This window comes from Anopheles marshallii, chromosome 2 (assembly GCF_943734725.1).
Source record: "Anopheles marshallii chromosome 2, idAnoMarsDA_429_01, whole genome shotgun sequence".
In the NCBI taxonomy this organism is placed as follows: Eukaryota; Metazoa; Arthropoda; class Insecta; order Diptera; family Culicidae; genus Anopheles; species Anopheles marshallii.
The window spans coordinates 17,391,390-17,415,028 of NC_071326.1; the positions used below are offsets into that span (position 1 = coordinate 17,391,390).

General features: G+C 45.5%; 2 protein-coding genes across 2 annotated transcripts; one reads left to right on the forward strand and one right to left on the reverse strand.

Annotated features, from left to right (window-relative positions):
• Nucleotides 1-1,239: 1,239 nt before the first annotated feature.
• Nucleotides 1,240-23,477, reverse strand: LOC128719136 (transcription factor IIIB 90 kDa subunit). Its single transcript, XM_053812759.1, has 4 exons — nt 23,039-23,477; nt 22,860-22,964; nt 1,483-2,817; nt 1,240-1,373 (listed from the first exon to the last, which is right to left on the reverse strand). Exons 1-4 carry the CDS (start codon nt 23,475-23,477, stop codon nt 1,240-1,242), a joined length of 2,013 nt encoding a protein of 670 aa, XP_053668734.1.
• On the forward strand, nt 12,643-20,530 carry LOC128719134 (BTB/POZ domain-containing protein 6-B). The gene is made up of 5 exons (XM_053812756.1): nt 12,643-13,081; nt 15,808-16,182; nt 16,335-16,482; nt 16,559-16,775; nt 19,304-20,530. Exons 1-5 carry the CDS (start codon nt 12,643-12,645, stop codon nt 20,528-20,530), a joined length of 2,406 nt encoding a protein of 801 aa, XP_053668731.1.
• Nucleotides 23,478-23,639: the final 162 nt, after the last annotated feature.

The window sequence follows — 23,639 nt, forward strand, 5'->3', positions numbered from 1 at the left end:
ACTTTACCCAAAATAAGTAAAATTTTGCACAACTTCGAAAACGCGATTCGCTATCTACCAGGATAAGAAAAACTTTATAAACGATGGACTCCGAAATTTTCATCTTCTAGGTGCGGATGACCCTATCTAGTACTTGGTTTAAGAGATGACAAACTATCCCATCTCCTTTGCGTAGACCCTCGGTAGCAGCAATAGGCGCTGAGAGTTTTCCATTTATCATCACCTGCCATGTGACATTGGTCATTGCCAATGGTACTAGTCTGGTTTGTCGTCCCTGTGGTCCCACACGACAGGACAAGAAGACCCTTCCGAAACGTTCCCTGTATCGGCTACGGAATAAAATAAGTCTAGTTAACTCTAATTGGCATGACCCAGTAGATCATAACGCCAAGAAGAAGATTAAGACTAGTAAGTCTTAACTAATCTTAATGGTAAGTCTTAAATTAACGATTAAGTTAAGTATCTTCCAGATAAGAACGAGTGTCGTTAAGTTTTACTCTGACCATCCTGTGCGTATGCGGCCTAGAAGTCAATGAACAGATGGAAGTGGAGCTGTTAATTCGTATTTTAGATCTAAGATCTGCCGTTTGGTTTAGATCGAATTTCAATGCTAACAACAATGTATTGCAAAAACATAAATGTAGAACAAGTTGTGAACATAACATAACAAACATAACAAAACAGCTCACAGTTTGCAACTCATACCTTGTGAATAGTTTAATCGTTTCTTTACGATTTCTTCGTATTGTAAATTTTCGTGATGCAAAATACAGAAAATCAAATAAATTTTATTCATCAGCTATTGTGCCGCGTGGGTAGCTACTTCATGTGTCGACTTATGCTATTTTTAGTTCTTTACTAGCGTTGTTTGCTGATGCTAGTATTATAAAACGGAATTATTATACAGATTTATATTATAGCCCTAAAGTTGCTTAACGAATGCTTACAATTACTGATTTCTACGTGAGAAATGGTAATGTATCAATCTAAACCCCTAGATTGTTCGAATGACCCCGTTGTGCTGAGAAGGGGATTTATTTTCAATTATGAAGCCTGGATGATCTAATTATAAACATACTGAAAACGATCGTAGATTCAACTTTTTTTTTTCATATCATGCACTACTTTTATACATACACCTGAATGCTTATACCACTAATATAACCTGTCATGAAGTAAAAAAAAAACTATAAACAAAATGTACATCACTGGGCCCTTATTATTCCATATGATCTCGCTTTAGTAATCGTCGTCGTAACCGTAATAATCATCATCCTCCCCAGTGTTAAGCATATCCGCAAGCGATTTGTGCTCCGGTTCCGGTTCTGGTTCCGGTTCGCCATCGGCCTCATCATCATAATCATCGATGTTGTCTGTAAATGAGAAAACAGCTAGCGTTAAAACCAAATCTCCTAAACGCTCGTCAAACCAAAGCGCATCTGCATGTAACCAATGTCAATGCTAGCGATATCACACGTTTACCTTGAGCCGCTTTAGTCGTTCCATCTTCCGCGTCTTTCGTCGGTTCGTCGTCCACGCCCGCCGGCACAACGGGCAGTGTTGCCTGTGCCGTATGCTTCCTTCTCGAGGAGGCACCAAAGTTGGGAGTTGGCTTCAAACTGCCACGATTGGCAGCGACCCCATCAGCGGTAGATGTGGCTGGCACCATTTTTTCTTGCTTTCCTCGCACGGGTGATTGTGCGCTGGCAATCTCTGAATCTCCCTTTATCTCAATGCTAGTCTCCAGACTGTGTACGGGTGCGGCCATCGTTGCAATGGCACCGGGACCACCTTCACCATCCGTTAGCGTCTTCAGTATGTCGTAGTTGATTTTGCTCGATATTTTCTTCTCCTGCAGTATCATTTCGATGGCCTCGCGAGCCGATGACGATGGCCCAAGCATTTTTTTCTTTACCGTGCGACGCTTCTTCTTCTCGGGCTTGCCCTCCTCGCGCTCCTTGGCCAGCCGTTCCTCTTTCAGCTTCTGCTCCTTCAGATACTCTTCGTTCAACTTTTCCCACTGTACGTTTTTGGTGCGTGCTTCCTCCTCCGTCATAATATACCCATTAATCTCATCGTCATCCAAATCTTCGGTAAGAAGTTCCCCATTCCCAGGATCATCTTCCTGTGTCACGGCGTCTTCCGCACCGTGCCGCTCGGCGTCATTATTCGAACAGATCGCTCGCAGATCCGGTCGCATACCTTCCGGAATGATGGGTTTGCTTTTATCCGCGACCACACTAACTGTCGTTTCCTCGATCAGACACTCCTGTATCACATCCATCGTGGACTCCTCGATGAATTGACCCGTTTCCTGCTGTTCGTCAAAGTCCGTTTTCTTCAGTTTGCGCTTCTTCCCGGCACGCGCGATCATTTCGCGATCGAGCGCAGCATCGATTTCTGCCTGCAGCTGATTGAATTCGGTCGTCTGTTCTTCCAGCTTCTGCAGGCGCTCTTTGTCCCTTTTGCGAGCCGCTTTAAACGCCGGCGGATCCTGTTCGGCTTCCAGATCGACCGCCATAAACTCGTCCACCGTTAGGGCGCTGCTGGGTGTTTCACCGAACTCGAACAACCTTTTGCGCAGGGTAGATTCGTGTATCTTTACGATGCGTACGATATCGTTGGGTGTACGGCTGAAATCATGCATGCGGGCGGCTAGCAGCAATGCGGCACCACACAATCCCGAAGGGCGTCTGCCGGAGTGTATGGAATCCTTTTTCATCCTCTGCACTAACCGTTGCGCCGTCATCGAGACTTCGTGCGTTTTCTCCTTAAACTCGAGCTTGTTTGCGTACCGCATGATGTAGATGCAGGGATCTAAGGGTAAGAAACAATTTAAAGGAAACGGCTAATTAATTGTAGGAACAATCAAACGACAAGGTTAAGATATACCATACGAACAAGCCTATGTTAAAGGAAACGATTTACATCACCAGAAAAGAAGAAACATCAAAATTCCACCATCATAAATCACCTCAAAATTGCAGCTCGTACATTATTATTACCACCCTCTTTTACAGCGCTATTGAAGGAAGTTGTTCGATATTTTATATAGCACTAGCACTAGTACCGATTAAACTGGTCAATAAAAGTCATAAACCATGTGATCAAGAAATATCTTTTGTACAATGGATGTACCGTGTACAATTTGTCCGGTTCACACTTCCATAACCCTGACAAATTAGAAGTTTGTATAATAGTGGACATTTGCAGGTATTTCAGTTCGAGAGCTCGACAAGACGCTCGACATTGTGAACAAAAGTGTCGTAGCAGATCTATATCTATCGATTCGTCGCCGTTACGACCAATGAGGATCTTTACCGCACCATGCTTACTAATTTTTATTGGCTTAATAATATTTACGATATTGACCCCGGTCCGAGGAGATGTTTCAAAAACATCAACCTTTGGCGATAAGCTGATTTCGAAAGACGGACGAGCCCGTTCGGTCTCCAAGATCGTGCGATATCAGGCGAAGATCGCGAAGCGGTTGTAGCGCCGGATAAGTAAGTAAGTAGAATTATTCGATGTTCGGTAATACTAAAGGATTTGTTTGAATAAGCTCGGTACCCTTGATCAGCTGTTATGCTTAATTCTTAATTTGAAGTAGTTTTTTGAAGAAAATTAATTAAAAATAAATGCAATTTTTCTTTTTTGGTTTTACTAATAATATCATAATTTTTATTAAATCATTTCTGCATTTCTGAGAACATTAGAGCCAAACCAACAAGAAGAATACTTTTTTTTAGACATTTGTATAACATCTGATCAATTTTTTTTTTATTGAGAAAACAATGTTACCTTAAATTGCTAGGATAACTTTTCCGGCCAATTTGTACGTAAAAATAACAGCTGAAAAGCGTTTTAATGTCAAAACGCATATAGAATAAAACTAAATAAAGCTACGATCGAATCCAGTGCTGAAAAATATTGAATGAGCAAGACGCACTTCGCCAAGAACAGTCTGCAACAATATAACCGAACATGTACATGAATGTAATGTCGTGAATTGAATAAAAAATATGCGCTGATAACAGTCGTGAATTATTCGCACTATACTTTACACTTTCAAGTTCTTTAGGGAAACCCTTTAAAAACACAGCAGACGGAAACGATACCTTTTGCGCTAACCAAGGCAAGAACAGTGAGAAAGAAAGAGAAACCCTGGCTTCTTCAAACACTAAACCTCACCTGAAACGGGTTGCACGAGAAAAGTAAAAGTGCAAGTGTGTGGCTGGCAAAGAAAATCCGCACACGAAACATTATAACATTCCCATGGAACCACGGCGGTGGTGCACAACTAGTTCTCATGCAATGATGCAGTGGATGCCGGGCTCAGGTAGTTCCTGCTTTCGGTTCCGGTCCCTGGTGTAGTTGAAACAGGAAATTAATGTTGCATAATAAAGAAGCTTTTATGCTAAATTGCAAGCTTAGTTAGCTTTTACTTTTACACACATACACCCATTGGCAATTGAGAGTTGAGCAACGTTTGTTTTTCTTTTTGGTGGTGGGTGATCGATCAACCATAAAGCGTCACACATTTTTAAACAGTTTGCCAAACGTATTCTCTGCTCGCCTCGATCGTCCAGAGATTGTCAGTGACAGTTTGTTGAAAATAACAAATGGAAAAAGCTAAAGACTATAATTATAAATGTTGCGAAAACTATCCTTCGATACTCCACCGCCGACACCGGGGGGACCGTCGATAGCGAACCGAGATGTTTACACTCGCTCTAAGGTCAGGCTAAATTTATTTCAAATTAAATCAACCATCTATCCGCTCAACCAAATTCAGCCACCGGAGATGGGGCAAAACAAAAAAGGAGAAATACGAAAGGAAATGATGAGTGTCGCGCGGTCCGGCACCGGACGAAGCGACGCACGAATGAAAGCGCCCGGGCGTGACAAACATCCGTGCACGATCGCGAGAGCGCTTTTCATGATCGTGAACTGTGGGGTGTAGTTCTGAGAAGAAAAAAAAACACACATGCAACCTTCGGGTAGCACACACACACACACACATTATGCAGAGAGCGAGAGAAATCCTATGCAATTGCATGCAATCATGTTGCAACAGTGTTTGCAAATGCATCGCCATCCCTCAACCTGCCAAATCGAGATGATCGGCCAACCGTACCGTAATATCGAGGCGGAAAATCACGAACTTCTTGGCCGAGACGATCGGGCCACATATCGCCCTCAAACATCTTCAAAAACATAACGACGCGTTCTCTCTCGGCGGGAGCGAAGCGTGGCCGCGCGGTTTTTCACAGCCACCAACACCACAGGCTTGTGTGAGCGTGCTGTGTTGCGCCGTTTGTTTTGGGGTAGGGGATGCAAAAAATACCCACGGACACTGCGCGCCGGCAATGGCTGTTGCTGTGTTGCTAATCATTGGCCACAGCAGCAGCAGCAGCAACAACATCGCAACCGCATACTCAGTGTCGTTTCAGTGTCGAAGAGGAACGAACGTACGGGATGGTGATGTGCTACAGTGCTGAGAAGTGAGTAAAGATCATGGGTTTTGCAAACAAACTAGATCGAGCAGAGCGAGTGAGAGTTTTACGGAAATGTGGGGATCACTATTTGCGGAAAATTTGGCGCATTTAGCGTTAATAAGCTGGAGGAGAGAAGCAAAACAAAAAAAGGAAGCTGTGTTTGCGAATGATCCCCTAGCCACACCCGGGGGGGAGGGTGTGAAGTGAGTCAAGTTCAATCCGCAACCAGTGTATCCACCCCTATTAGCGCCTGGTTGTGAAATGATCATGAGACATACGCAACGAGCTACAGAACTTTCGATGCGAACTTTGCTTTGAGTACGCTTCAATTAAAACGGAAGAAGTCATACGGCCATACGGCAAGCGTCACGAACACCAGACCAAACCAACCTTGCCGGAGTCGGTGTGTGGGTATCCGAAAGACCTTCAAAACAATGCGACGCAACCGTGCGGTGTGCGCTGGCAAATGGTGGGCCAGCAAGATCTAAAGCCACAGCCTACGAAAAACACAACCAGCTGACCGTGAAATGCGACGACATTGCCAAAACAACCGCAAGCTTTCTTGCCCGCAAACGGCCGAGCAAGCAAAAAAAAAAACGCGCCCGAAACCGGCAACGACAACAAAGAAAAACGGTTCAGAATTCGAGTTTGATCAACATATGGTAATCGTGTGGTAGCGTGTGAAGCAACCGGTTCTTTTTTTCTTAATGTGCAAGCAAACTACCACCAATTTGAAGGTGGAGTATGTGTTTAGCTAAAACAATTTTATTAAGGGATTTTTTTTTCTAAAAAAAAAAGGTGCAGGTGTCTGTTTGGTGAACGGTAATACAAAGGTGATAAACAGTCGCACACCAAACACGGATTCTTCTACGAGAAGCCACTAGACACTGCAGACCAAAGTTTGGTCTGCAACAGAGCGTTTGTGGTGTTCGCTACGCCACGATGCTCAACGTTGGCTGGTGTCACCATTTAACCGCGAATTGCGTTCTGAAACGCTTGCCAAAGCGGGGTGGCAATTATGCCGGCCAAAACGAGGACATTCTTCGAGATGATTCTATCCGGGGGGGGCAAGGCGCGGAACCGGGGTCTATTAAAACAAGTTCTATAGCACACCACCCCAGCATCACCCCGCGGACAAGCACGTTGACCCCGTGCTTGTTTGCTAGGTCGAATCGAAAGGAATCGTTACTGGGACACGCACGCTGATTAATCCACGATTGGAACGGTGGCTTTACCATTCCTTCGATATACGGCGCAAAAGCAGGCAGTCCCCGCACACGCTCGTGATCGTGTACAGTTCACCCCCACACGTTAGCAGAACCCTGTTTTTAATTGTGTGTCACAGTTTAGCTTTACCAAGTGCAACCCCGAGCGGAAAAACACATCAGCCACACACGCTCTCGTGTATGGCTCTCGTCTGCAATCGCCTGCAAACAAAGAACTTCAACAAGCGACGAACCCCCCCGTTTTAAGCGCGCACAAGCACAACTGTCACGGCGCCAAAACTGGTGCACGAAACAGTGGCACAACGGCAGTGTTTGCTCCGTGCTGGGTCAGAATTTAATGCCATTCTTTAATTCGTCAACACGACGCGTGGCGTGGCTTGGCAACGAGGTGTGTTAAGGGCGTGTTAAGCGATACACATCCAAAAAGTGCTTCGCATGGCATCATCTGCCCTAGTCTGGGCTATGTGTGCTCTGATGCAGGTATGACGTTTTACCTCCTTCGGTCTAGCGCCAGACATTCAGTCGAACGCAGTCAAAAAAAACCCGACGCAAGATCGTGTCCTTCAGACGGCAGCAAGCAATTTTGTAAATGTCTCTCTCTCTCTCTATCTCTCTCTTTCGTCTCTCTTTCATCCTACCGATTTTTCTTTCGTTGGTTCGTTAAACTTTTTTTCTGTTAAATAAGATAATTTTCAGCTCGAATGCTGCCGGTGGTGTGTATCGGTGTGTCTGTGGACGGCCTTGGAAGATCGGAATGTTGGAGCTGATCGTGTTTGGTTGGCCCGACCAACCTAACCTTGCCACGAGCCAGTAGCCATGTCAAAGTCAAACGGCAGGGTAAAGATAAAGGTCAGCACCGGTAGCACTGCAAAACGGGACCATTCACATCTACGAAAAACCCCTTTTGGCCGGCCCCAAAAGTGTACAGCCATACAGCAATCACTCGCAGCTGATCGGTAATAGACGCCCGCCCGGTGAGGTTGTTGACTGGACAGATACTTATCCCGTGTGTCAGTAGAAGAGGAAAAAAAAGCCCCCCAAAAATCAGAAAAAAAACACGGCGCACGATTGATTGATGGTAAGCGATTCGGCATTGGCTGAAGTGGGTCTGCATTCGTGACAGGCCGCACCAAAGCACGTGTGCTGGGAATGTTTATTTCACCAGCAAGAGAAGGTGAAAAGAAACAGAAAAAACGCCATTACAACATAGTTAAATTTGGCCAGCAAGGTGCTTGCGGTACAGAAGAGGACTTCAGACGGTGGATGTTTCCTCACAAGCTCTTATTTGACGCCATTTCCTAACGTCGTATCGTACGGGTAGAATGCAACATGCAGCCTGCTCAAACGCAACCAGCAACTAAATCCCCGCATTCGTCACAATCGAATGCCGGCAAAAAGTAAAATTCCTCCCAAATTCTACCAGCAAAACAAACCGAGGCTGTCTTCGCATTGACGCATCGGCCCGGCCACTACATAAAAGCAAAGCCCAACCCATTGCGATTGCACCCTTACGCAATCGATTTCCGCGCCAGTGCAAGTCAATTACAACCACACGCAGGTTGCACGCAGCCGAGTGCACGCTCACGATCCCGATCGGTGCGGTACGTGCGGTGTAGCCCATATGCGTGCCACCTTCCCGCATTACACATTGCAGATGCGTACGCAAAGCACATATTTTCATAACGTTTTTTTTTTTTTTAACCCGATGCGGTACGTGCTCCGGTGGCAACATTGCGTGACGCGACCAGGCGACATCAACTCGTGATCGTGATCGGTCGGGGTTCTTCTGCCTGGCAAAGCAAACACCTCGGCCGTGTTGCATACTGGGGCGCGATCGCACGTGTGGGAATGGGACACTTTTCCGAGCGCAGCATCAATGGCGGAGGTCAATTTGTTTCGAAGCACATCCCAAACTGTCCCAAAACACTCTCACGTATCACGCACATCGCGCTCTTGCGGCATCTGTGGTTAGTGAGTCTTTTGTGGGGACACCGCAAAAAAAAAGGGTTTATCGCATCATAAAACCCGATTTCGTTGCTCATTCAAACCATACGTACATTAGGCACAGGAACATTAGAAACCATTGCGCAATGCGCTTGCACATTAACGGGTAGGAGGAGGAGGGTTACAATTGTCGCCCGTCTGGAAAGCGGGTTGCATAATGGCGGGCAGGCTGGTTGCAGGTTTTGTAGGGAGTGAGCATGTAAACGAATGTCTTTTTCGTTGCGGTGCCGTTACTATCGAACCACCGTCGCCTTAGTACGGCACACTATCGCTTTAAATCGATCGACGTAAACGAACCGCCATTAATCTCTTGCCACACACACACACACACACTGTGGCCGGGTCTGGTTGCAATGCATTGGTTTTTACTACCGCAATATACGAGAGGACCGGTTTACCATTTGCAGCGGTGTACGGTTTGCAGTACCTTCTGGAAGGTACCACTGCCGTCTGGCTGTTGTTGCGTTTCCGGAAGCAGGAAGGCAATCGTACAATGTGTGCTGCCATTCTGACGCTATATGTACTTAGCTGCACGCCTGAACGTCCGTGAACTGGTGTGAAGATGGCCGCTACACAAATACTGTATCTCGCATCTATTGCATCTTTGGATTGTGGAGGAGCTGGTGTTTGTACGATTGTGACATACGGAAACTTGTCGTCTGTGAGTTACAAGCTTTTTATTGAGTATGGGCAACTTGTTCAAACCTGGTACACAAAAGACATCGTAATGAATGCCCTTTGAACTTGACGTCGTGGTGACATGACCAGGTCGCCAATCCGCTTCCAATAAACTTTTTTTTCCATCCTTGGATTGGCAGCATTTTTCCATCCTTGGCTGGACCTGATCCAGTTATTGAACTCGCAGTGTTCCTCTAGGTAGGGCATGCGTCCGGTATCCACAGCACGTGCCCCATCTATTGTATCCTTCCAGCTTTGACTGCCGTCAGGATATACACTCCGCCTAACAGTTCAACGAGCTCGTGGTTCCTTCTCCTTCTCCACACTCAAGGTAGTCCTTAACTTAGCGTCTTCCGTCAGCATAGTCCAAGACTCGTACCCGTAGAGAACTACGGGTCGTATCAGTGTGCGATAATTCGTGTGCTGCTGGAGTCTTCTGGATCGCAGGAGTTTGTGGAGCTCTTAGTTTCGATTTCCCAAAACAAATCTTAACAATTCGGCACCACCACGCCTCGTAATTCCACGTAGAGAACTTAAAAAACACTTTACGGCATGTATTGTCCGGTGTCATTCTAATAACATGACTACAGGAAATAAGCAAGTATTAATCGTTTATAGACGATAATACATTCATAGAGCATTTGCCACTCCAAAGCTAAGTTGACTGACGAAAACCTCAGTTTTGGACAAAGTGCTTGTCTCAGAGACGTGTGTTAGTACTGGAACTATATAGATTCCGTACGGTTCTAGTTTCAGTGGTTGCCTCCCCCTAAGTCTCCTCAGACTTTAGAATAATCGATTGGACGGCCCTAGTGGTCGTATCTCGCCATATCTCGGTGAGGCCCTTTCGCAGAACATAGGTGACATCTTAGACGACTTTGAATGTGAAATTACCTGTCTGTACATCGGAAGTTGCTGGCTGATGGTACCACCATCCTTTTGATTATTGTCACAATAATATCTCACCCAAGGATTTTAAGGGGCCACTTGATCGTTTGATAATAATCCGCTACGTAGGAGAACCGTAAACCTCAGGTTTGTCTATATCACCAGAGCATGCCAAGATCTGCATCGGTATATGGAAGAACGTTCCAAAAGGTTCTTCCCAAGCCTCGGGTGGACTTCTCTCGCATTACGTTGAAGAGTGGAAAGTAGAGTAGAACATCTGGAATAATGTCGATGATTAAACGTTAAACTAAACAAATACGTGATGATGGTAATGGTACAAGCAGCACAATCACTCCCCCAGTTGCTTATAAAATGTAGCCCGGTTAACGATAAGCGATAAGATTGGTGTTCAGATTTGCGTTGCTGCAATCTCTCTGGGAAGAATGGTCAACACCGCTAGCACTACGAAGCAGCCAGTAAGTGCGCCTCGACAAACCATATCTGCTTATCTCCTGCGCCTCAAACATAATAGCCGACTGTCGTCCGTTTTCGCGTCGGAATAATGCGCACCCATATCAATCGGACAGAGGTCAACTTATCAAGGGTGGCTCCCCCTCCCCCACTCGAGCCGGTGGGAAGGCAAACAAGCTAACGGGCGGTTCGGTATGCATCCCTACTCCCCTTAAGCCCCACCGCTGCGTTGGCCCCCCCTATCTCGTTTGCAAGACATTCGTAGCGGTTTCTACTAATGGCCGTGTTCCACAGTGCTAAAGTTACGCGCCTTTTAACGACACTAAACTACCGAGAGCCGTGGATTGAATTATCGTGAACGTCCGTCGGCCTCGTGCTAGCTCGCGCGTATGTGTGTTTCAGTTTGTGTGACGGAACTCCTTTTACCAACCACAACAAAAAAAAGCAAAACAAAAAAATGCCACAAATACCTCACCATAATCAGCCGGGGTCTTGAACACCAATTGATTATAGGCAATCGTTTAGCGGTGACTTTTCCCTACAACTTCAGTCCAACCGCCAGGCAAACGGCAAACCAACAGGGCAGGACACCACGGTACGCACCCTTTTTTTTGCCGGCCGCCGACAACAAATAACCAGGTCAAATTGAGCTCCATTAGCCCGCGCCAGCTACACAATTGTTCGCCCAGCTGTGTGTTTGAGCGCGCGCGCGCGCGTGTGTGTGTGCGCCCCACCGGCCATTACTTATTCATTGTCAGCTTGCAAATTTAGCTTTGGTTCTGATGATTCTGGAAGTGGCAAGTGGCTTGGATGGGCGAAATGGGAACACTCACACACACACACACAGACCCGGGTCGAGAACGATTTGGACGCAACGAGTAGTGCAGTGGCAAGCAGTAGTCGTCGGGCCGGAACGACACGTAGAGCACACACTGCTGGTAGCTGGCCAGAGGACGCGAAGGATAAACAGAGAAAGCGACGTCCAAACCTTCATATTTCAAACAGCATTTTGTTATTGTTTTGCTGGTTTGATTAAGTTAAGTGCCGTCTGTGACTGGGAGAGGGAGCAGGTTGTTTTGGCCCACCTGTTGGTTACCGTTGTGAAGGACCAGTGGACACACACACACACATCGCAATAAGTGAGCGTTAGTGTGATCGTGCGCAATACGATCATGCCGGATATCGAAACCAGATAACAATGTCCAATAACTGATAATTTCTGACAATAACTCCAATAATTGACAAACTTCAATCGTTTGTTTTACATTTCAGTTTGCCCAACAACGTTGACTGACACTTTCTGTAAAGGAATGCCTTCGTGGTAACCGGGATCAGCTCACCTCAAAAGGGACCTCCTGTCAGGGGCATACACATTGGAGCGGATCGGTCCACATGAGACAGGCGTGACGAGTGCATCGCAAGATTCGCAAGGCGATTATTCTAACGCATGTTCGTGTGCCTTGACGGCGTGAAGGTGATAAGCGCATTCATCCAGCTGAACCGTGCCCTACCACTGCGGGAGTGTTTTGATTGGTGAGGACACACTGCCGCACAGTACGCTGCATACACTGTGTACGGCTTTGGAGTGAATGAAGCGGTGAAGTGAACTCAGCTAAACGTCCCGGTGCAGTGTTTTCAGTCCTTCGGGGTTTTGTAAAACTTTCAATTATCTATTCTACAAACGTACCACGAGAGCACGAGACGCAGGCCTGCATGCGGAATCGCGTGTAATGCACACAGCCAGGCGAGATTTGCCGGCTCAACTCAACTGCCCGGTTCGCGCCACTGTAGATGTGTGTTGTGTGTAGCAGTCGCGAGTAGCCCGCGCGGGGGTTTTGTTGTGTTGTGTTGTAGCGGACGTACGGGTGGACACAGCCATGGTGGACGTGGTAGGGATGGTAGTGCCGCAGGACGAATCACTAGTCGATCACTTCGGTCGGCAGGTGCTGCATTGGATCGTCGGCTACTCGACCGCCTGGTACGCAACGCTCAGCCATTGCGATTTGGTCGATAACTTCAAGAAGGTGGACACCGGTGCGAAGATATTGCTGCAGGGTCTCGGCGTTAAGACGGGCCACCACGGCGAAGACGACGACGACGACGAGGACGACGAGGAGTGCGAGGAAGGGGAAGAACCGACCCGGGAAGGGAACGGACAACCGGACCGGGCGGGTGTACGGCAACGGCGCCGTTTACGGCGGGCAGCTGCCCGCGGATTCGTCAATCGATATCATCCGCTGGTCGAGTACGGTGAGCGGAACTTTGAGAACCTAATGCTGGCCGACCTGATGGAAAACTGCGAACGTGGAATACCAAGTAAGTGTACCGTGGGGGAGGGCGGGGTGATTCCGGGACGTTTGGTTTGTCCCTGTTGTGAGCCGTCTGTATGTGCACGTGTGTATTGAGTGAAATGTTGTCTAATGATGCGCGGGGTGGTGGAGATAATTTACCGCATCGATCGCGTTATAGGTCATCGTCATTGGTCCCGTAATTTCGCCAGCAGTGGCATCATTTTTCTAACATGCATCATTAGCAGTGTCAGGATTTTCAAAGTTATGAGCGTCATAGTTCCGATGGTAAATCGAGCAGCACAATACTTCGACGTTGTCCACGCCTGTTTTCAATAGCAGTTCCATTATTTTCTTAAAGTTCTTGTTTTACTCTAATTGTCAATCCATTCGAGCTGAGCGTTAATAGCAATTTCAAAATTTTGTAAGCGCTTCTTCTTCAAGAAAATTCCACCGAGTTTGAAGTAATATTTCCCTTCTTGTAACATTCCGGTTAGTTCTCGCGTAGGAAGTGGTTCTGCAATGTTTATGTTGTTTACACAATCAAATGCAATACAACAAACTGCTTTGTTTTAAATGCATTGATTAATACATTGTTTTAAGCCGATCCTGATCACCAGAAGCACGTGTGTGGACCAGTTCACCCGGTGCATATTTTATCGCCACGCGACATTGAACGGACCCGGGCACCCATACATTATTCAACCGTGTGCGAACTGGTGCCGCCTCGCGTACCAAAGACACAACAAAAGGTCAAGGTTGTGTTCCAGTTTTTAGTTTCGTTTTTTCTCAAAACTATTTTATCACAACGTGCTATCGTAAAGTCACTGAGCAAGTTTTGATTTGATAGTGCCCGCCGGGCATAACACACGTTTGGCGGTCAAACACAACACAATGTTGGGCGCATTTTAAATGCATTAGACATAAAACGAGCCAATTTCAGCCAAGCAAGATGGAAAGTGAAAGATTAACCATCGAAAAAAAAGGTCGTGTTCCTTTCCCTTGATAATGTTTGAAAATTTAGGGGGGAAAATTAACAAAAACAAGTTGAAAACAGGTCCGGGGCACGAAAAAGAAACCCAAAAATCACATCACGCAAAACCAAACGCACTTTACACCGATACGAAAGATAATCAAAACAAAACACAAAAACACCCAACATTCCACATACACACACGCCCATCTGTCCGCTTTGATGACTTTTTTCTCTTTCTGGACGTGTGACATGGCGATAAGCATGTGTTGGTGCCATAGCTTGTTGCGAGCGACGCAGAGAGTTTCAACGTGCACCAACACTACTGCAATTAACGTTCTGTTTACACGGTTGGCTTTTTACCCGAGTATCGAAGATGCTTTTGTAAGCCAAAGTAGTGGACAAAAAAGTGACATACTTTCGCTACACTAGTTGCAAATTGTTGTAATTAAAGCATGGCGTTTAACACACTAACGTGCACCGGTAAAACATTACAAAACATGGACAATTGTAAACAATTCTTTCCGAGACACAAAAAACTCACGCACACTATCTCTCATGCCAATGAGCGTTTGTTTCGTTCGCTCTTAATTTTGCGCGTGCTCTCTCTTTCTCTCTCTTCATCGTAACCGTTGACGCGCAGCAGTCTTCTCGGTTGCTGGGTGAGTGTGTTGACTGCTTCATATCGCCCAGAGCAAACGGAAAAACTAAGATGGCTGTCTGTGCTGTGCTGAAGTGCGTTTCTTGGCCCCAGTGAGAAAATGGAGCTGTGTGTTTGATAGCAATTTAGCAAACCCAATTCCTATCCCATCGAACCGATTCTGCCCTACCGAACAGTGTGGAAGAACGACAGTTATACCCGGTAGTCGAAAGGGTGTGGTGTTCGACACAACACACACGGGGAATCGCAGTTAATTGTGTGGTTTAATCTGCCAAAACAAGAATTCTAGCTGCGTACGTAAGCAGCATTTTCGAAACGGAAGCGCGGAACGCAACGGAAGGACAGAAATACAATTCCTTCCCACAAACGGACGAAACGGCTTCACTAGATTACGGATTTCCTGTGTACTATGTCCAATCTGTACGCCAAAATATCGCAACGCCCAATGAAGAGAAATGAGGAGCAAATTTTTTCCGTCTTTCCGTACCACAACAGTAAGCAAGCTTTTTCTTTACTTTTTCCTTGATACTTGATGTGTTTGCGTGTTGTCTAAAGTTTATGGAATGGGGCGAAGATTGAAAAATCAATTTTTGTGTTTCCGAGTTTGAGATCCACAAAACGCTATTCCACGGGGGAAGATTTACAAGAGGCTTGAGTGGGACGGGTACATCGAATAATGTCTTTTGCTCCATTCCTTTCCAACCCATTTGACAGCTACGTTTGTATAATGTGTGTATATATGTGTATCTGTTCTATTTGCCGAAGTGTGTATTTTCCATTCTACTGGGGAGTTTTTTTTTTGCTAATCGCAGCAAGCGTTGCATTGTGACGTCATCGTCATCGCCTGCCCATAGCATGATAATGTACTAGAATGCGCAAAAAATGGCCAATGCATGGAATCGTGCTAGTCATTCTTCACCCCTTGCCGAGAGACGACACAGACAAAACACCCTGTGCCCTCTCCAGTGCATCGTTCGCCTTCCTCCTCCCACCCCGTACCGGTGCATTGGTGCCCTTTTCCATTCTTCGTACTTCGCGCAAGCAGCAAAAAAAAAACTTTGTGTTGTGGATGGGTTTGGTACTAAATGATGTGGTTGCTTCACGTTTCGCCTCGTTGCAGTTGAGATGTTCAATGTGTTGGCCCCGTTCCATCAGAACAGTGCTGCCGCTGGTGCCGGTGTTGCTGCCACCAGTGCGGGTGGCCAAAACGTGCGGCTAGAGAACATGCAGGTGACGCAACCCTGCAGTGGACCGTCCTCGCCAACCATCGCATCACCCGGTGCCCTCAGCTCCACCTCGTTCTGTCTGACCGGTGGTGGTGGGATTGGGACCGGAGTTCACGGCACCATCGGATGCAGCGTCATCTCGAGCACAACAGCTGCCGATACGGCCGACCCAAACTGGCAGGCGAACAAATCGACCGTACGCGAACGGAATGCCGCCATGTTCAACAATGATCTGATGGCTGACATCCGGTTCATCGTCGGTTCTGACGGTAAGTTCTTTTTTTTTCGTTTTGGCCACAGGATCTGCGTTTAGATTGCATAATCAATATCCGCGCCACCTTGCCCATCTGTGCGTCTATGTGTGTTGACATTTTATACATCACTTATCAAATTTATGTTCGTTCTCTTCACCCCATCCCAGAACAAGTGCAAACGATTCCAGCCCACAAGTATGTACTAGCGACGGGAAGTTCCGTTTTCTACGCCATGTTCTATGGTGGGTTGGCCGAAAATAAGCAGGAGATCAAGGTACCGGATGTGGAACCGGGGGCGTTCCTAACGATGCTGAAGTAAGTAGTGCTGAGTCACACACCGATTTGACCCAATCTGCTCACGTTCCGTCATCATTCGTTTGACCCGTGTTAGGTATCTGTACTGTGATGAGATTCAGCTTGAAGCGGACAACGTGCTGGCGACGCTGTACGTCGCAAAGAAGTACATCGTACCGCATCTGGCACGGGCGTGCGTCAACTATCTGGAAACTAGTCTTACGGCGAAAAACGCTTGCCTGCTGTTGAGTCAGTCGCGCTTGTTCGAAGAGCCGGAGCTGATGCAGCGCTGCTGGGAGGTGATCGATGCGCAGGTATGTTGTGATACTACTATCACCACCAACAACACCACCACCACTATCGCCATCAGTAGCAATAGAACCCGTAGCAATAGTACTAGCAGTAGTAGCTTATTGCGTCCTGTAGATAGGAGCAGTGTGGCAACGCTGAAAGTTATCCTCGGTAACTATAGTAGCATTAGTATGCCCTCGTCGCCTACTACTAACAACCATGAGGTGGATGGATATCCACGCCCGCCGGTCGTGGTAACGCCGGAGGAAGATGAAAGTTCGGGTTGTTCGTCTGCCTCGACGGCCATGTCTAGTGCTAGCATTAATAGTGCCGCTGGTTGTGAACCAATTGAGTCCGGAAACTCGCTACCAGCACTGTGCGGAGAATCTGTATTGTAAAACAACAGCGAAAATAGCTGGTGCTGCAACCGTTGCATGTCCAAAAAATATCAAGCAGCCATCGCGTCTCTTAGATAGCCGAAGCTCCTATAAAAACTATCCATTTTCTCCATGGCAACATGGGTGCTAACTGTACTACTACTACTACTACCAGCACCTTTCAATCCCTCGAAGGGGGTAGGTGTATTGTAGCGTTCTGAATGCTCATGTCTACTTTAATCCTTTGCTGTTTTGATGTGTAGTTGTGTAACCTATTCTTTATTATTCTCGCCAGAGAGTTGCTACAAACGATTCTTAATCTGTTAACTAGTGTTGTGCGCTTAATGAATCTTTTAAGAAGATTCAATCGTATAAATCTAAACTGAAAAATCATTCAGATCAAGAGTCAGCTCGCAAAAGATTCAGGAATCCTCATAGATTCATTAAATCTATTAGATTAACGAATCTCATCTGAGGATTCGTGTATCTTCAGAAGAAAGCTGCAAACTCATTTAAACAAATTCAAAGCGTCACGAATCTGAAAAAGATTCTCCCAATGCTAGTTGTAACTGCTCGCGATATTAACGCTTCCTTTCGTTCTTCTTTGTCTTTCTACTTTTATTAAGTTTCTTGTGATGAAACTGCTCATGCCCTTCAAAGGCAATTCGAAACCAATCTGACTAATACGGTATTTTCACCGATAGTTCTAAGTGCTAAGCTTCTTGAACCAGCCATGTCTAGCAAGCGTAATTACGAACGGAAAATCAAGTACAACTTTATACCGTTTTTTAGTAAAAGAAAAACCATTGAAAGTTTCATAAAATGAAGCTCAATTTTTTACGGAACGTACAACTGTAGCAAATAACGAAAGTAGCTTTAATTGTATACCTCGAGACGAAATTCTTAACGAATTCGCTTAATTTGCTCAACCCCTCCCCAAGTAATACTCCGGATTGCCCATATCCTTTAGATGTTATTAAACACCCAATACCCATGCATGCTTCAGGTGCTTTTAATTAGAACGAGCTCATTAGCAACACATGGGAAATGAAAACTGCAATATTTTTAGTTGTTAGATTTAGCTATTACACTTTCGTTTCTCGTCTGCAATGTAGCAAAAGAATAGTTAGACAGGACAGGGCTTAATCTCTCGGTCCTTTTTTTTTACTCTCGGACAGAGTTAATATTACGCTTTTGATGGAAATCGCGGATGTATTTGGCGGAATATGGGACCTTACGTTTAGTTTTCTTTTGTTTATTCTATATCTCAATGTGTCTATGGTTGTGAACCTTTTTTTGGTTTGTTTTCTTTTTTACTGTGGTCTGTATGTGTGTATGTGGTGTGTGTGAAACAGTATCTCAGTGTACGTATATGCGCGTAACGAACATTAACGTTTATCGAACAAACAAAAAAAACTCCATCTGTGTAACATATCAAATTAAAACTAAGAACCAATAGCAAACTAGGCCGATCAGGAGTGGGTTAGGATTTTTTTTAGCAGACGAACAGACTAGATAGCAGAAATAGGCATAAGATGATATTAGGATCAGGGGTGGATCGTAGTACGATCACACTAGCCAACACACAATAATCGAATTCGAATTTATCAATGTGTACTAACCCCTCATGTTGTTTCCCTAGCCTACTAGATATTTGTGAAAAAAGTCAATCGAAATACTCAGTGACAAAACGCACAGGTTCATCAGGGCAGAACGTTTGTGTAATCAGATTTTATCTTAGGTTTTCTTTATTTGATAACGGAAGAATGAAATGAAACGATTGTGAAAAAAACAACCAAAAATATTGCAGTTTCAATTACCCTATGTTTAGTCGTTCGGTGGGCGAGTATCTTTAGTTCCGTAGCTTGTTGGAAGCAATCCGACAGAAGTCGATCGTAGTAGTGATCGTTGCACAATGGTTTTGTGTGGTACAATTTGCTTTTCAATCTCTACCGGTCTCTTCAACGATCACTAGCAAAAAATGGACGTAAAGCACTTTACTTTTATAAACCGTACTGTCTATGTACCGGTCACCATTATCAAAATATTTGTACAAAAACCATAAATGCTTTCTCTTCATCACCTTCAAGTATTCCTCCAAGCCAGACCTTTGGTTCCATCACATCACACACACTTTCCCTCCATCTTTTATTCTCCATTCTCTCACTCCGTAGGCGGAAATGGCCATCAAATCAGACGGTTTTGTCGACATCGATCTGAAAACGTTCGAAACGATCCTAGCGCGGGAAACGCTCAACTGCAAGGAGATACATCTGTTCGAGGCGGCACTCAGCTGGGCACACGCGGCCTGTACCAAAATGGACATCGAACCGACCTCGTCCAACAAGCGGCAACTGCTCGGCCAAGCCCTGTACCTGATACGCATCCCGACGATGACGCTCGAAGAGTTTGCCAACCGGGTGGCGCAGCTTGGCATACTCACCAACCAGGAGACAATCGACATTTTTCTTAACTTTACCGCCAAGAACAAGCCGAAGCTTACGTTCCCGGTGAAGGCACGGGCCGGCTTAAAGACGCAGGTGTGCCATCGGTTCGCGTCCTGTGCGTACCGTAGCAACCAGTGGCGCTATCGGGGCCGGTGCGATTCGATACAGTTTTCCGTCGATAAGCGCATATTTATAGTGGGCTTCGGACTGTACGGTTCGTCAACCGGGGCAGCTGATTACGATGTAAAGATCGAACTGAAGCGGCTCGGTCGCGTGTTGGCGGAGAACAGTACGAAATTCTTTTCGGACGGTTCGAGCAATACGTTCCAGGTGTTTTTCGAAACGCCGATACAGATCGAACCGGAGTGTTTCTACACTGCCTCGGTCGTGCTGGACGGGACGGAGCTTAGCTTCTTCGGTCAGGAGGGTATGAGCGAGGTGAGCGTCGGTACGGTTACGTTCCAGTTTCAATGCTCGTCCGAGAGTACAAATGGAACTGGCGTCCAGGGTGGCCAGATACCGGAGCTGATCTTTTACGGACCGATGGGTGTTAGTCAGCAGCACAGCATCTTATCTGCCAGTGCCAGTAACAACACGATCAACAATAATCACACGAGTTCGAGTGGCCATTCGCCCGGTAAGGATAGTTTGATCGGCAAGCAGGCTAGTAACAATGCCGGAGGTGGCAATAGCGTTCCATCGACAACGACATCGTCCTCTTCCACTTCTGCCCATGGTGGAGGAAGCGGACTACTGTTGATGGGTGCAGGTAGTAGCAGCTCACCACCAGCCAATGCGAATGGTGACCGATCAAACGTCACTCCGTATGGGAATGGGGGCGATAATGATGGTGCGACAGCAGCCAATCATGGTGTAGTCTTGCCAAACTGGCTGCAACCATCGGTTGGTGCGGTGCAACAGTTACTGGCCAACAATGGTGAATCAGCTGAATGAATTCTGAGCGTACAGCTTTCGCTTACGGGATGTGGGAGAGACATTTTGCTTTGCCACAATCGAGGCAGAATGTTAGAAAACACACATAAACACAAACGATGGAACTAAATCGCCATTGATGTTGAATCCTCACAAAAGCACCGAGCACCAAAACACAAGCATTTACAATTCATTTCTTCATGTATATGCTTTTGCTCTTTGGGTGAGACGATATTGGACAACTAATCATTACAATTCATTCGACAGTAGAACGAAAAACTCTATTATCCTTTTTTGCTCTGTGTTGTGTGGTATTGATTAGTCAAGCATGGATTTTTACAGGAAATGGAAATGGTGCAGCGCACAATCCTGCATCGGTTCTGCTAGAGCTTTTTTTCTTAGGTCTTCCGAATTTATTATCGTTTTTAACGTTATCTTTGGCATGTTTCTAAACTTTTCTAAATATTCTGCTTTGTAGATGAAATTTATTAGCATTAATATAGAAGTTGTAAGAAGGGATTAGAGCCCTCACAGCCTCTTTCAATATTGCGCGTGAGACGCTTTCTTTATTTATGACTGAGTTTCTGTTAAGTTAGTGAGCATCTGTCAGCTATTCTGGACGAAATTTTATCCCTGCTTTCCTTTACACATTATTCTGAGGCGATGAGTAGAGTCCAGATAATTAGGATAAGGATAATAGTATAGTCTGAACACAAGTATCGGTAGCACTTACTTTCCGGAATAGCGGATTTACAACACAAAGATGTAGTGTAGGTTCATAAGCGGAACGGCTTGTGGCAGATCAGTAGGGAAGGGTGGATAGAGACGAAAGGACACATGGCGTGTGAACAAAGAAAACGGTTTCCTTTTTAGCATGTAAGTGATACAACAACGCAGCGATAGGACTAAGGTATGACAGAGAAAAGTACACACAGGAAAGAGCATTATACAGTACCGTCTCAACAAACAGAGCACACATAATCTCGTGCAAAGTGCACTTCATTTGATATGTGTTAAAAGCGGTTAAAGATTGTCCGGGGAATCAGATGAAAAAACGATATTTTCGTAACGTGATCACGTACACCGCGCACACATTGCAAGCTCCTAAAGCGAACACAAACTTTACTATACATATAAGCGTAGAAAACTCCTCGTAGACGGACATACAGTATAGTTTCCATTTTATGTGAAGTTATCAGTTTGTTTTTCGTTCTGCACAAGGCAAAGCCGCAAGATACGAACAAACATTAAGGCATACATATTAGATAAATTGGTTAGATTTGCCCGCTGTGTTCGATCGTTCCGTTTTTTGTGTTATCAGAATCAAAATTATATTAGAACAGCATTTTGTTTGAATGGTTATAAAATTTAAAATCAAACCATCCTTTCAGCGAGAAATCAGCAGATGTGCGTAAGTGGATCGCAGTCCATGTTACTACGTGTATGCCTAGTGTCCTTAACTGACGGAGTGTAGTACAGTGGAAGAGGGAAAGAAACAACTACGAACATATACCATTATGGTACTGTCGCAGACGATATTACTGAAATGCGCGATATATATACCTATATTTAAAATTTGAACCCGAAAGACGAATAAATTATAGTAGATGCATACTGAAAAAAGATTCTTTGTGTATTGGTGAGTTACAATATTTGTATAGTGGTGGAACTGGCCAATACTCCAACGATTGCAATTCATTCGTAGTAGAACGCATTTGTGCATTACAAAAATTAACTGATTTTAGCGTTTTTTCCTTGTCACTTCATGGAGATCGCAGCATTGCATCCTCCTTTGTAGCTATTCTACTGTGTACATTTTAATGGCCACTATAAAAACAATGAGGCAAGTACTTTTGAAGTTTTCTTTGCACGGCATGTGTTATATCGAAGCAAAGAAGTTTAACATGGTACTGCACTTCACATCCGTCAGATATAGCGAATCTAGCAGTTATAATAAGTTTTCCATTCTGGTCTTTCCCGATATAGAAAGACTATATCGTCAAACAGGTGTACTCTGCTGGTCATCCGACAACAGACGTCACCGTAATGTGGAACAGAATCTAAAAAGTGATCATTACGTTCTTCCTACACATTGATCCCGTCGGCCAGACAGTGAAGAAGTATCTGGACAAAACGGACTTTGTTATGAGAAAGTGTCGGTGAGACCATTCCCTAAAAATAGCAATAAACGGACTGGTGATATGCCCCTTTTTGAAGGGCTTAGGGAAACGTTTTACTTAAGATAACCAACCCTCCCAATGGACAATGCGAAGAACAAGAAAGGAGCAATTAAACCTTTCTCCACGTACTTATGATAATCAAATATAAAGAGTAAGTTTCCACTACTCACCGATTGATGGAATATTGAGACAAAGCGACTGTGAAAGCTTCAGGTAAGTTCTTCCAAGTTCATAGCAACAAATCTGCAGCACATCACTGATGTCGATTAGTAAATCTAAGAATACAGACAAATAACAATCATGCTAAGCATTGTTTTAAACAAACCCGACCCTTAAATCCATCACTTACGAGACGTTCCCTCTGTGCGGCACGTGATGTAAACGCAGGCCGCATAAATGTGTGAATTTCGCCGACCACGGGTCAGGTTGCGCATTAGGGCCATCTTGAAGAAGTTGCAGGCCGTTTCAATGCAATGGTTGTTCAACCGCAGCTGACTACACAGCAGGGTAATGCCTTGGCGAGCTTTCCGTAGCGTAACCTCGCGAGATTCCGTTCCAGTACCGACGTGAAACTTTCCGTACGCCGTAGCTCCACCACGCGAATCGGACGCAACGAACTGACCGACGGCGCTGGCCGCTCCATGTGCATTCTCCTCGAACTGGATCTCCGATACGATGATGTTGTCTTCCAGCACCGATCCACAGTTCGTACACACGGCATCGCCCCGTGCATTGTCGACCTCGATATCGGCACTTCCACAGTTGTTGCACTTACGTCCGGAAGACATTTTATCGGCGCTTCTCAAGCGACCGTAAAGTCTGCCTTCACTATGCCGATGGTATTGCTGTTCACTTAAGATTCGTTGTACTTTGCAAGCAGAGGGCCTCCTTTTCGGGTTTTCCAGCGATTACCGTGAAAATGCTACCATACTGCTGTCATTTGTTAGCAA

Bases quoted from the DNA above. Each gene is read 5' to 3' on its own strand.
- LOC128719136 (XM_053812759.1), bottom strand. From the start codon at position 23,477: ATGTCTTCCGGACGTAAGTGCAACAACTGTGGAAGTGCCGATATCGAG. The intron at 22,965-23,038 runs GTAAGTGATGGA...CTGTATTCTTAG, and splicing joins CCGCACAGAGGGAACGTCTC to ATTTACTAATCGACATCAGT. The intron at 2,818-22,859 runs GTGAGTAGTGGA...TCTTACCCTTAG, and splicing joins TCTCAATATTCCATCAATCG to ATCCCTGCATCTACATCATG.
- LOC128719134 (XM_053812756.1), top strand. From the start codon at position 12,643: ATGGTGGACGTGGTAGGGATGGTAGTGCCGCAGGACGAATCACTAGTC. The intron at 13,082-15,807 runs GTAAGTGTACCG...GCCTCGTTGCAG, and splicing joins CTGCGAACGTGGAATACCAA to TTGAGATGTTCAATGTGTTG. The intron at 16,483-16,558 runs GTAAGTAGTGCT...GACCCGTGTTAG, and splicing joins GCGTTCCTAACGATGCTGAA to GTATCTGTACTGTGATGAGA.